Source organism: Styela clava, chromosome 4 (genome assembly GCF_964204865.1).
Source record: "Styela clava chromosome 4, kaStyClav1.hap1.2, whole genome shotgun sequence".
In the NCBI taxonomy this organism is placed as follows: Eukaryota; Metazoa; Chordata; class Ascidiacea; order Stolidobranchia; family Styelidae; genus Styela; species Styela clava.
Window position 1 is genome coordinate 651,316 of NC_135253.1, and position 14,637 is coordinate 665,952.

The following is a 14,637-nucleotide window of genomic DNA, read 5'->3' on the forward strand; positions in this document are numbered from 1 at the left end:
AAGTTAACGATCATATGGTGTTATACTAAATAAAATCAGCTTTGGAAATATTTCTCTGGTACGATAATTGGTGATGTTTATTACCTTTATATTAAAAGTAGGCGTAGTCCATTTGTAACGGTTACAAGCTGACATATAATGTTAGGCGGTGGTTCCCCGTTTTTTTTTAAGAGAAATGCGTGAAGAATTTCTTATTGGCACGCAGACCTCGACGAGAAAAAATAAAACTATCACGACGAAAGATATCAATTCTTTGTATGACCGGGAATGTTGAATAAGGCCGATCGCAGACTTTGATATGGTCGGCAATCAGCTTCTTCCGGCAAGTACAGTGTTGAGAAATATTGCCCGTGGTTCGCCATCTGATCAAGCCGTCTTATTGGTTTTCCCCGCGATAAAGATGTGAATCCTATCTTTCGGCGTTAGTAGCCATCGTGGTACTGGATGTACTCGTGCTACAAAGAAAAAAGTTTGAGCCACCTCCAAATAGTAGGAACACTAGCCCTAAGCAGATGAGAGCTCATCCAACCCAGTAGCCACTCGTACGCAGTACGACGCTCGTATTACATAGAAAAATAAGTTTGAGCTACCTTGAGACTGCTGGCTACGTTGGCAGTAAACGGAGTCCGATGGCTGAAATGGACACATTCGATGTAAAGCCAGTCGTTGGAAATGGCATCGATTGTGAGCCCGTCATACTCCATGCCAATTCGGCTTTAGACCGGCCATAGGAGTTCAAAGCCCGGACTTGGCGGCAATCGACAATCCATGTTCAAGTGTTCCTGTAGAAGTAAAGTAGGCGGTCACAAAAATATCGATCAGCAAGGTGATGAGATTCAACTTTAACTAGCCCGTTGCGAGCAGCGAATGGGATTGCGAGAATAACTGGACTAAATCCAGATCGGTGGTCTCCAAACTGTGGGTCGTGTCAAGTCAAGAGTTTCCGCTGAACATGCAAAGCGGTGCACACGAGTCACTAGGATTTGAATGCTGCGGAAAGTGAAATTCGCGATAGTCGGGTACTAAATGCAATTACGTGATAGTGTTAGAAGAGTCAGTTGTATTTCGATGTTTATAGTTGTTTTTTTGAGAATTTTACCTTCGAATAAGGACAATAGTTGTAGTAGTTGACCTTGGTCCTCCTTATCTGCCAACCTTTTTTTCATGAGTATCTGAAGGCAAAATAATAAGAATTGATAATTTTTCAAAAGTCTGCAGTTACATACTTTTCTAATTCTCTGCGGCTCAGTGATATAAAAAGTCACACGCCCCTTGAATAAATGACAAAAAAAAAAACTCGTGCGTCACCTCGCGCCAAACCATATATTTTCAACGTAAATTAAAAGCACTATCAGCGCGAGCAAATTCATTAAACATTTACTACTGTGAATAAATACACTGTCTATGATTCTTATATTGCTTTTCAGAAAATGGCAAGGTTTCAAAAACTCACAGACTACATACAGGCGCATTGTTTTCATTATGATATATAACTTTTAAGACAATTTTTTAAATTGCGCACTTTGAACAAATATTCTTAAACATGGGATGTATTTTATGACAACTTTTTTACATTTTGATTGAACTCTAAATAGCACTCAAACATCCGCGGCCCGCGACTCTTCACTGAATTATATTAACAAAACAACTGTATTGATGATTATATTCATTACGTAACAGAATTTGTTTCGAGACACTAAATTATATTATAACCTAACAAGTATATAATTCACGATCACTCGTTTAATGAGCCTATAAATTGATTATATTTAGACAAATGGCAACAGAACGTAAAAAAGTTGATGCTGAGTGCAAATGGTTTAATGGCGCAGAAAATATTCAAATGATCAGTCTTCGCGCGCTGCTTGAATTTTAACTGAAATCTGTGTGAAAAAATGTGATTCATTGGCCATTTTCTCGGTTTTTAACGTTCTAAAAATATGTGCGGCCCGCCATTGCCCGCGAACGACAAAAGTTTGCCGACCCCTGCTTTACATAAACCTAATCATGAATTTAGAAACCTCAAATATAACGCTAATTGTCATCTGATGTACACTGTACACATTTGCCGCCGTCGTCTAATGTCTAACTAAAACAAAAACAGGTTCGATGATCATCGCGACAGTCCAAGAACGGATTGCGAGAACGTTCTCAATTCCACCACTGTACATCGCATATTCGGCATGGAATCTCCACCTAGCCGATATAAAAAAGCAGATATATATATGCTTTTGCCCAACATGATATCATTCCGCCAATTAGCTCTTTAGACGAGTACACACACGACAAATCCAACCCAAGTCTTCGTACGACCTCAACCTTAGCCCGCTGTCTGCTCGATGCTTTGGCGACTGCACTAAACATGGCAATTCACGACTGCGAAGGGGGACGTGTTCGACGTATCCAGGAAAAAAAACTCTTGAGCGAGTTAACGTATTGCATATTCAAAACAAAAACTGGCAAAATGACTTGTTTCCAAACTTCATGTCCTTAATCCCAGCAGATCACATAAAAAGTGAAATATACATTTAACATTTTTACGTGAATTTATCTGCCTGCCATATGCTACATAAGTATATACGTCCGAGAAGAAAAGAGTATTTTCTTTGTAAGTACCGCAGCAATAACTCGTGACCTGGATTGTTATAAGAACAATATTGTGGAAATCCACACCACACGCTACAATAAATTTCATACCAGTGTTTTGCTGTCGTTATGGTTTGAATTCTTATTTAATTAGATCAGAACAATGAAACACCCACAACTAGAATGTCTGACAATTGATAGAAGTATGTATATTTTAGACCAACGTAGTTCTGTACATAGCTTTTATCAGGTTACAAAAAATATTGTAAACATTTAATTTATCTAATTATATATATATATATATATATATATAATATTCAGGACATATAATCGCGGAAGGTAATCGCGCCTCATTCCAGTCGCGGTTCTTATCGAGTTCTGTGCACGAAAATGGAATACCCAATTCTTCCGGGATCCGTAATACCAAACGATGAGCATTATTCTGGTCAAAGAATACAGAGACCAAATGCCATAGAGCGCCAAGTACATTATGTAGATAGAATACCCGCGCAGAGGGTTGACAGATATAATGCAACACAAGATGATTCAGTTTATGTGAGGTCAATGCAACCGCCGATAATAGTACAACACGCGCCTGCTTACGCGAACCCAACAGTGCTGCCATCAACATATGTAAGTCTTCACTTTTTAGGAGTGCATTTTGAACTACTTATGCAGATTTCTGTCTTGTCGCATTTTTAAAATGGTCTATTCGATTTCAATAATTAGTATTATATATCATAAAACTGAGTGGGTTTTTACGCGTTTTAATGAGATTTTAGTAGGTTTTTACGCGAACTTATTGGTTTTTCGAACTTGGATGCATGCGTGAATTATTTTTCATGGGAATTTTCTCAAAGCGGGGTATAACCGTGGCATCATTACCAAGGTAATACGATATTTAAAAATGGAAACAAAATAATCGTTCGAATTATGTCTATCCAAAACTAGAAGAACAGTCTCATAATCAATTCGAATATATTGACTGCAAAATGTATTATGCAACTTGACTAAATTTGAATGCTGAGAGATTTGAATTGGAAGCGAAAAGTTCGGGGCTTTTACGGGCTTCTACTTTCATATCCAATGACCATTCATACGATTTTAAAATATAAAGTAATAATAATTTGTACGATACTGTACTCTTTTATTTTGTTGGGCAGACTCTATCTCGCAAAATTTAAATCTATAAGAACATATCATCTACCATTATCCCATATATGTTAGTAATGGTTCGTCGTATCATCAGTGCTTAAAAACAATTTCATCATTCTCAGGCTCGACGAGAGAGATGTTGCAGCACCCGCTTGACAATTGTATTGTCTGTACTCATCATCTGTGTTTTCATAGGAACTGGGATAGGTGTTGGTATGTATTTCAAATATGGAAGGGGTGACTCCAAACACTCAAACCTCAAATCCGGTGAAGGAGGTTCATCACAAACGAAATGCATTCTTACGGGTAAGAATTCTTATCGTTAAACACGCCAAGTCCTATATTGCAAAACCGTGCTTTGTTGATTTTAACATACCACTGACATACAAATTGCCAAGTCCAACTAAATATAAATTGCATATATATGCACAAACACAAAACATACGGTTTCAAGAAAGTTATTCATCATGAAAATCAGCTCTACTCGAAGGGGCGCGCAAAAAAAATTTTTCAGCTGATTTTGAGTCAAAAGTCAATATAACATTCGTGACATGTAGGGTAGATTTGAATGAACCGTTGATAACACCCTGCTATTGGAAACAGATAGACTATAATGACGTCACTCTTTTTCGTTACGACAAAGCTTTGTATTTGCCGTTAGGTAACGGGGATAATATTACTTAGTTCATTACTATTATTGTGATACTTATTTATGCACTTGTTATATACCACTCAAATTGTACAGAAGCGCGATTGGGCCCTGTGCATAACACAAGATGAAGATCTTTTTAAGATTGAAAAAATAAAAAAATAAAAAATGTTTTTAGCGAGGGAGGAAATGAAGTGATCCAAATAGACGAAATGAGGAGTTCATTTATATATACTAAATAAACATGTGCAAGGAGCGTACAAAATAAAGTTGGCAAACTAAATCACTTTCATTATTACATCACAAGGTAGAGTCCTAGCTTGTCAGTCTCTTCCGCGCCCCACCTTTTGGTAAACTAGTGGCTCGCGCCCAGAATCGAAATACTGTAAAGGTTATTAGCGGCATCCACCTATTATTTCCCTCCGGTCCAAAAAGATCTGCGCCACCTGGTCGAATAGTTGGAGATAATTCTACTTCGATTAGTTTGCGACGAGGTACTGCAATTTGAAAATAGCAACTCTTATTTCGTAGGACCTCTAGTCGGCAATCTATCTAGAAACGACCACATGAGATTTGACGTTTTTAAAAACACTTAACATGAAGTGTAGGTTATACCGTTTTTCTGATGATGTACGGTACCGGTACCTAACAGATAGTCGGTATCTATTCTCATCTCTCACATAATTATTTGAAATTTGTAATCCTCCTTAAAACGAGATCCGTGGTACACCACTGAACTTATGCGAACCATACCTACGATGAGTGGCTAATCAGACAATGGCATTTTTGCTATTCTGCACGAGTGTAAAAAATAGAATATGGCTATAGATTTCCCAATGTTGGTATCAAGTAACGCATTTGAAGTCCACCGCGTCTCGAAATACCGCAACAAAAATGTATATTTAAAGTGAAATCCTAATTGCGTGTTTGGTCTCCTAATCGAAGAAAAATTGATATAAGTTCCTGTAAGAACCTTCTTGTTTTTTGTTTTGCCCAACAAATGGGTATATTGCATCGTAGCTGTCGACTAAACTTGTATTTGGCGTTTCAACAGCTATGTAGTAAATTTATGTTAAGATTGTAATGTTAATCAAGTTTACGTAGTGACATTAGTACAGTATATAAACTTGACGCCAAAGTTCTATCCTATCGTGCAATCGTATGTTGAGTTCTTATATTACAGGATTAGAACTATGTTGAAAAATATGTTTGAGTGGCTGGCTGAATTTTATTTGTTACGTCACCCTTTTTGTTAGCCAATGATGTTATCAACTTTTCATTAAAAGACGACGATGATGATGACAAGCATGACGACGATGATGATGACGACGAGTCCAAGGATACAAGTAAGCAAAAAAACTTAGAAATCGCCGGAAAACATAAATACGTCGGAGATGATGATGATGATGATGATGGCGATGATATTGATGATAAAAATACAGACAAAGGAAACAAGCACGGTTCTTCAGATAAAAATAAAGGGTGCTGGATCAAGGACAAAGAAACAAAGAAAATTAAGTGGCATTCAAACTCTCAGGACTTCAAGGATTTACCTTACTGCGATTGAACTTTTCTTTATCTCGGATTAAATGTAGAACTTCTATTTTGCCGAATCTAATATGACGCTTATGTGAGTGTTCTGCTTAGCTTTTAATAATCCATTGTTAGACGGATACTGTTATGGAGTCGAAAAACTTTTATTAGTCTTAACTATAACTAGCATTTTTTACACGGACCGGTTACTGCGCGGCGGTAATATAAATACTACCTGAAATCTAGCTCTTATCTACTTTGTAGGTATCCGTTTAACAATTTGAGCTTTTCAAATGCAAGTGAAGCCTTTTAATTGCAATGACCTTTTATGTACGTATATGAAATACTAAAAATACTGCAATTACTTAGTTTATGATATGCTTCAGAACTCATAAAATGCAATAAATTTATACATCTATTCATTTACGTCTAACATGTATGAGTCGTATGACATAACATAATAAATAAGTGAAGTTCAGAAATATGGGTATATTCAAATAGGCTAGTACAATCTACCAATGAATGAGAGAAGGGAAATAGGGCACTGTTAGTATCATCATCCCACATCCCCAGTAGCGGATTCAAAGAGTACTGTGAATAATAATATTGAAGTAAGCAGTAGTAGTTGAAGTCTAAGTAGTATTAACTGCATACTGTATCCGTTCTATTATGAAGTATAAAAAATTATTGATTGCTCTTCGAATTGTATTGCTTTAAAAACCGCATTTTCTTTTGCTGATATGAGGAACCAAGTCTGGCAATACAAACTATGCGTGGATGGAAGGCTACAATATCATGTTGGATAAATACCGGTATATGCGAGCGGATTGCTGAACTCCAAGCCGTTCGTTCGTATACCCAACATTGCAAACTTTTTGATACCTATTTTGGAAGGGATTTTACGAGTCAGTGCTTACTAACTGGTTTACATGTTTTGTCACTATCAATTTAATTTCAAATATTCAAAGTACCTGTTACATAAAAGCAGTGGTGGATTTAATACTGCACACCAACACAAATGCATTTCTGTAACGTTTCGCCTGACCAAAATCAGACTCCCTCAGACAAGCGGTTCACAACAGTTGCATACATGATATATATATGTTGTGAAAGTAATGCTTAATTTCCCCCATCGCTCGGTGATATTGTGATAAATCGAAGATATTGGCATCAAATGTAAACCTTGGTTAACGGATAATATTATTTCCAATTCTCAAAAAAAAAAATACGATATAATGAATTGATCACTACAAAATGAAACCCTTAACATCAGATAACTGTAGCCTACAGTCCACATGTAATAACAGCACCACAGTATTATTAACAAAGTAAAGAATAACAGATGGATGAATATATTTAAAAAACAAACAAATTGTATGTCAGTATTTCTGAATAATTATCTAAAGTTTAAATTTTATTCCATAACCAAATGCAAACAATTGTGACTGTAATTAACATAAACTCACTGGTCACTTCTTGTACAGTCGTTGAATGTTTGTATGTTGTTTCCTTCAAAAAATCATCATCAGCAATACACGTGAATTTTTTGATCTATTTCACATCTTGTGAATGTTCTGTTTTATACTGCAATACTGACGGTATCGATCATCAGTGACCGTCAACACTAAAATAATACCATATATTTGCGTAATGAAATGCACTGCTGAGCACCCAATATGCGTAAAAAAGGAAATCATAAAACATCTCATATAAAAATATGTATATTACATGTCAAATCATGTCACAATTAACTCCAGTAAGAATTTTGCTGCTGTTTCGTTTCGAATAAAGAATTGCAAACGAGGCCTCAAAGAAGTTTCTGCGACACGGAGCTCTGTAGCGCGTGCAGCCGATTTCTTTGCTTCGTTTTAATTGAATCTAGTTCGCATAACGCAGTAACTGGTTGAAAATATGTACAACAGTTTGATTGCTCGATTACTTAGTGATAGGTATTCTTATCAATAGATTTCCAAAATTGTGTCAAGTAATTCTTTTTTAAATATGGACTGTAAAGTAGAATCACAATTTTAATCAAGCTTTTCCTTTTTCATCGGGTTCATCATATTAATCCTTTGCAGTTGATCGACGCCTCAAACGAAACGAATTTACGTTACAATGACAAAGTCGTCGATAACTTGGCACCAGGCTCAAAATCCTACTGTCTGCTCAAAATACTGGAAAACATCTCTGCGGCCCATGCTTTTTTGCGTGTCTCGTGACCACCTGCAGGGTCGCAACAAGTTCATATCCTACTGAAATATTTTACTGTTCTTGACTGTTTTCTGGTTTAAACAAAGAAATATGCATAACGTTTTATATGGATGGTCATATATTAATCATGAAAAAAGCACTCAAAACAAAAAAAGCACTCGTGCCGATTTTTAGGTTTCTGAATCTTGCGAGATTTGATGGAGCGCATTCGCAATGAATCGGAGCCGAAAAAGCGAAAAGTGTGATTGCTCGGCGCCAAGATGTCGCGAAAGACGTCGCAATATGACGGCGGATGAGAAATTGCGTAATAAACCAAGGACCGGCAAAAAAGCTTCGCGGACTGGAACCACTGACCTAAACCACCTTACGACGAACAGGAGTGCGGCAATACCTTCGCACCTAATTATTCCCAGCGGGATGCGAACCCGTGCATGGTAATCAGGGGTGCGATAGCAAGTACCCTCTGCTGATTCAAGTTCATGCAAAAACAAATAACTGGCTCACTCAGCGGACTATTCTTTCACCAGCGAAAATCTTTGCTGTCAATTATATCCGAACTCTGTGTGAAGAAGCAATAAAATCAAACACAACAGAATGTTAACGAAGTCAGTTTAATCCGAGGTGTCCCACGACGGCACTATGACATCTCCTAGAAAAAATATTCCATGTCGTTCAAACGCGCGAGAAACACCATTTACCGTATATCGCGTATATGGCGTATATGGCGCGGCGGTGTGGCTCAACGGGCTAAGCGTTAGGAATACGCTCGCCACCGCATCTCTAACTACTCTGCGTGGGTTCGCAGGTTCGAATCCCATGCAGGGATGGTTATGTGCGAGAGGATTGCTGGACTCCTCGCCGTCGTTGGGTGGTTCACGTAACCGCTGGTCGGTTACGGCTTCCTCCACCACCAAGTCCATGCTTCCGAAAACAAACAATACAGTAAAACTAATCCCATACCCGACTTGGAATGGTAACCGGACGAGAGGCCGTGGTTCGCCATATGGATAAGCCGTCTTATCGGCTTTCCTCTCCCCCGGGATAAATATGTAAATCCTATCCTATCCTATCGCATGTGAGTGCAGTTCAAAACTCAAAAAAAAGTTGCCAAACTAAGCTTATACACACACAAATTAACTCAGTGGTTCCGAACCTTTTTTATATCGCAGCACACTATTTATCTCTTTAAATATTCGCGGCACACCTATCACAAAACACGAACATTTTCTACTCATAAAGAGTGCGATAGTCGAACGCGAACAAATGGTTCATAAATACCTATATTACAACTGTTTTCTTATATTATTGTAAACGAGAGCATCTTCGGAGCACCTCACATTATTTTAAAAATTGCGCGGCAGCACGGGTAATACGTGGTCTTCAAACGCACCGCCGATCGCGCGCTTCGGTTTTGTTCGCCCTTCCCCATTCCACGTTACGCCCTTATTATTGGACACGTTTAGTGGCCATAACGATCGTTTCAAAATTTTGTTGTTATTGTTATTTTCTTTCGTCATTATCATTAAAAAATCGCTTTTCTCTTCGAATACTGGACCAATTGCTTTGAAATTTTCAGTGGTTAAAGATAAAATTTTTCTCCAGAAGGCTATTACTTTTTTTTCTCGCTATGACGTCATCAAAATTATTGCCATTGGGTGGCGCTACGTGCCCATATATTTGAGCATAGCTCTCTTGTTATCACATGTATTCTCACTTTTTCACAACCTAATTCATAACGATCGTTTCAATATTATTGGACACGGACACGTAGTGGACATAACGATCGTTTCAATATTATTGGACACGTAGTCGTTTCAATATTATGTTGGTCTTGTTGTTGTTGTTCTTTGACACTTTTTGGACATCTAGTGGAAAATCTAAAAAACCGCTTTTCTCTTAAGTATAAGCAATGACATTAAACAACATGATGCGCAACTCCGGCATTTTTGTCCGAAGATCGTATTCGATAGCACGCTCCAATGCACATACTTAACGAGACGAAAACGAGCGGATGTGTGCTGCTTTCAAGGCGTAGCACGAATGGTGTTCGTGCCTGCTTTGACAGTTGTTGTCGATTTTAATGATATTTTTGAAAGTTGGGGTAAAAAGAAATCGGTAAAAGGTAAGGTGAATACTATTGTTGTATATCACACCCGGGCATCGCACTGTTAAGTACATGTAGAAAAGCCAGCCTTTGTCAAATACTACGAAGTTATTAATTCAGTACGGTACGTAGTTGCCCATTTGCCGAAATTACATATTTACTTACCCCTTATGGTTTCAAATAGTTCATGCACCTCCAGTTAGATTTTTTTAATCAGTGAGGATATATACTCATTGTTGATTGCTGCTCATTGTAACATACTATTACGCATTCACTTTTATTTGCGTATTGAATCAAAGTGTTAACAAGTTCACCTAACATTTCACTCATACCGGTCTATATTGTATAGTCTGATTTCTCAAGTATTTGGAGCCACGAATGCTTGTAATTTTCTGACTAAACCCTTTTATTAGTTGGTTTATATACCAAATTCAGTAAAATATTTTTTAAATAAAACATGAGATATTGGATTTATTAGCTTTTCCATTCTGAATCATATAGACTGCTTTATTTATTCTTAACGAAAATTAATAAATCTCCTCTCTTTCTTCAGATGTGAAAGTTGTGGACAAACCTGTCTAAGCATTGTGAGACTCTTGCAGCACAAGAGGCAATAGCAGAAATAGTAAGTATGTCAATCAAGAAATTAAGCCGACATGAAGCAAAACTTTCAACTATTCGTCTAAACTCAATTTCCTATTATTTATTCACAGGACAACTATAGCAGACGGGGAGATATCAGAAGTCTGGCGACATATCAGTGACAGTGTGATTCCAAGAAATATAATGCAACTGAAATTAGAAATTTGCAATAGAAAAACAACCTATGGAGGCATGCAAAGACATTTGACCCTCCGGTAGAGTTGTGTATGGCCCCCACATCCTGCAGGGCTTGAGGAAAATAACTAAAAATTCCAAAGCGTAAGATTGCTTAAGCGGTCTTATTTGTAAAAAGGCACAAAACACGCCAGACATACTTAAAACAGCTTTGGAAATGAGGATTATGGGTACCTCACTGCACCTGTGTTATATTTGGTTCATCAACTTTTGGTAGTACTATAGAAGAAATTCCGGAAGGGGTATAATCATCATTCATGATAAAATACTATCATATATTTTTTGAACAACTTCAATCTAGACCAGGGATCTCAAACTCGCGGCCCCAGAGAACTTCCAGTGCGGCCCTCGATTAACAATAATTGTAATAGTATTTTGGAAGTTTTTTTTTTATCTAAATGTAATAGATTTTTCAAACCTTCTAAAGTGAAATTGATAATTCACACAGAAAACAATTTACTGAAAGTAGTTTTGGAATATTGATTTTTTTTTTGTCCACATTTTGACCCAATTAAGAATACACATCAAGCTAGCAAAAGAATACTTGAATAAAACACTTGAGTAATTAAATTAAACGCAAAGTACATGAAGAAGGTGGCATTTTCGAAGAAAATGGGAGTTGTAATATTTCTGCTCTTCACAAAATTCTGAAGCACATTGTTTAATTTGTCATATTTCCATCAATACAATCAAAAAACACAATAAGCTCAGCAGTCAATATGACAAATTCGAAGTCCAACTTCGAACAGAAAATTTCCATGTGTTTGTATATTAATATAATTATACAACGACTTAGTTACTAAAAATCAATATCAATAATAATTCAAGCAATCCTATGCCACGCAATGTAGTGCGAAATGTCTTGTCGAAAAAATCTGTCATTTGTTTTTTTACTGATCTATACATGAAATGATAAAAGTAACTTTTTTGCATTACTGGAATTAATTAAACATTCGTAAAGATCCAGATAAACCCATGATCATGTGGCCTCGTTAGTTAGAGTTGGTACTATAAAATCATTTCAGACTGGCCTTAGTATGCTGGTGACACAAAAAAGATGCCAAACGCCAGGACAAATGTAATTATTAAAACATTGAGTTTATACTGTAGTATTTTTGTTAATTTTAGGTTCATATATTTAGATTAAGTTATTTTTAGTGTATGTATTATTCTTTCCTTATTCAAAGCTTGTTCAAAAATGATTTTGATGGTTGTACATAGAATTTTACGATTTTTTATAATAAATACTGTAACTTGCAAATGTTGCAATAATAGTGGAATGCAAATATTAATATGTAATTGCATTTGAAATTGAAGAAAATAATAAAACTTAATCCAACTGTTTAGTTGCATCACAATATATGTCACAAACTAAAACTATCTTAAAAATATCTTTTAAGTATACATTATCAAAAACTGTTTGCGGCTCTTTTTACAATTTTCAAAATGCAATGCGGCTCTCGAAAACCCATGAGTTCGACACCACTGATCTATTCTAGACGATTCAAGCATTGCTTTGGGAGATTATATCACTTCAATTAAATTGAAATAATCTCGCTATATTAAATACAAAATCGTTGCTATCATAAAGGTAAACCAATTCAGCCACTCGAAATATATTGGCCTTCACAAAGCAATGGAGGCAAAATTGAGAGTTCATGAGCTATGAACATTTGTCTTTTTCTTTGTCTTGAACTTTCCATACTCCACAGCCCCTATTAATTTTTTTTAATTTTAATTACCATGTGATGGTCATACATATCTTTAACTTGTATTTTCTGTCATGATGTATTATCTCAATGTGCCAAACTATTAATTAGTGTGCATATTTTGCTTCCAGATGACATAAATGTATTGTCATGTTTATTACCTCAGCTTGGAGTATTGACAAGAAAAAGGTGCCAGTAAATTAAGTAAAAAAAATTTCAACTCATTGTTATAATCAGAATTCACAATCAATAGGAATTATAAACAGCCAACAATCAGTGAGAATTATATGCGAAATCCCTCAGAATAAATTTGTCTAAAATCGGAGGAAGGCAAAAACTATAGGTAGTTTCCATCCACACAAGCATTTCAAGGAGACTTGCTCGAGCCAAACTAAATGAGCATCGTCAGGTGATCGATAAGGCTGCAAGTTGAATTCAACCCTGCAACCTCCTGCATAGAAGATAATATTAATTAGTGGGCTATGAGCTAAATTCCTAAATTTAAAAAAACCTCTATGATGCATTATGTACCAGCAATGTTACCTACGATTAACTGAATATGTAATGTAATATGTCTAATAAATTCACCTACAAAAGCAAGTTCGATAGGTGCAAACTTTGTGTTATGAAATTGTATCGCAGCACAGTTTTGTATGACACCCTCTTTAAATGAAATTTCAATGATTAAGCGCAAACATTAAAATTACTAACTTTGAACTTTGTCATTATCTGCAAAATGTTCCACACAAATCTTTCCGCTATCGCGTTTGTAATCTTCTCTGATAAAAAAAAACGTCTATGATGTCCAGAATTGCTCTTTACAGCTTGCCTGTTATTCCAGCTTTCCAAGTAAGCAAAACTTCTTAGATATAGAGATTATTTTGTTTCGTTACAGGCGCAAAAAGGCAGGTACTACACGTAAAAAAGACGCCGAGTAGCAAAAGCGAGCGGAAAACGGACGCGAAAGGCGACGAGAAATATGTGCATTGGAGCGTATCATGAAATACAATGTTTTGCCTGTAGTCTTATGGAGTGACGTCAGAGTTGCCTATCATGTTGTTTAATGTCATTGGTATAAGTATAAGTTTATTTCGACTCCATAATCAGCAAAACAATAAAATGAATGCTAAAAATAAATAAATAAAAACTGATTATGAAATCAGGAGAGCGAACAAAACCTTAGATAAGGTTTAAAACGTACAGAATGTATATAAGATGGAAGGTTTTGCCAAGAAGATGTGGTACGTGTTCACTCACCTAAAATAATTAAAATATTTCACACACGCTCACACGCTCTTTCATTACTGGACCGATTGCTTCGAAATTTTTACTGGTTAAAGATGAAATTTTTCTCCAGAAGGCTATTACTTTTATTTATTTCAAATATTTCTGTTAGCTCTGTGAGATTTGTTTTTGTTTGCTAGACGTCACCGAACGTTCTGCGGACGCATCGCCGACACTCCTCTTCTTTTTGATCACGTGCCATCGAAAGTCGATGGTTCGTAACGAAGTCCTTACGGTACTTTGCTACGATTTTTTCCTTACGCTGTCTTACTACGGTACCGGTACTGTACCGTACAGTATTGCTATAATGTTGGTTTTTTTTTCTGCGGGGACGTTACCGTACCGCCTTAGCGAAAGTTGGAAGTCCTACTGTACTGCTTCGCTTGGTGTGAATATATTTGTAGACTGTGATCTGACGGTACGGTAAACCGTACTATACTGCGAACAGACGTGTCCATATATTTGGACGTAGCTCTCTTGTTGTTATAATTCATGTTTCTCCCATTGCCAAAATCATTCAATAGTGTTATTGTCGGCACTTACCAGAGAAATGAAAGTGGCAAACAAAC

At 36.5% G+C, this 14,637-nt stretch overlaps 1 protein-coding gene and 1 long non-coding RNA gene across 3 annotated transcripts; one reads left to right on the forward strand and one right to left on the reverse strand.

Moving 5' to 3' along the window:
* Positions 1-92: 92 nt before the first annotated feature.
* On the reverse strand, positions 93-1,952 carry LOC144422189 (uncharacterized). Its single transcript, XR_013475185.1, has 3 exons — positions 1,100-1,952; positions 591-782; positions 93-455 (listed from the first exon to the last, which is right to left on the reverse strand). It is a non-coding gene; the product is annotated as an uncharacterized LOC144422189 (long non-coding RNA).
* A 972-nt stretch (positions 1,953-2,924) lies between these two features.
* Positions 2,925-6,405, forward strand: LOC120326179 (uncharacterized). 2 transcript variants are annotated; one of them, XM_039392429.2, is made up of 3 exons: positions 2,925-3,219; positions 3,864-4,047; positions 5,647-6,405. In XM_039392429.2, exons 1-3 carry the CDS (start codon positions 2,977-2,979, stop codon positions 5,955-5,957), a joined length of 738 nt encoding a protein of 245 aa, XP_039248363.2. In that variant the 5' UTR covers positions 2,925-2,976; the 3' UTR covers positions 5,958-6,405. The 2 variants fall into 2 exon arrangements, with proteins under 2 accessions (XP_039248363.2, XP_039248364.2); XM_039392430.2 differs by having other exon boundaries at positions 5,677-6,405.
* Positions 6,406-14,637: the final 8,232 nt, after the last annotated feature.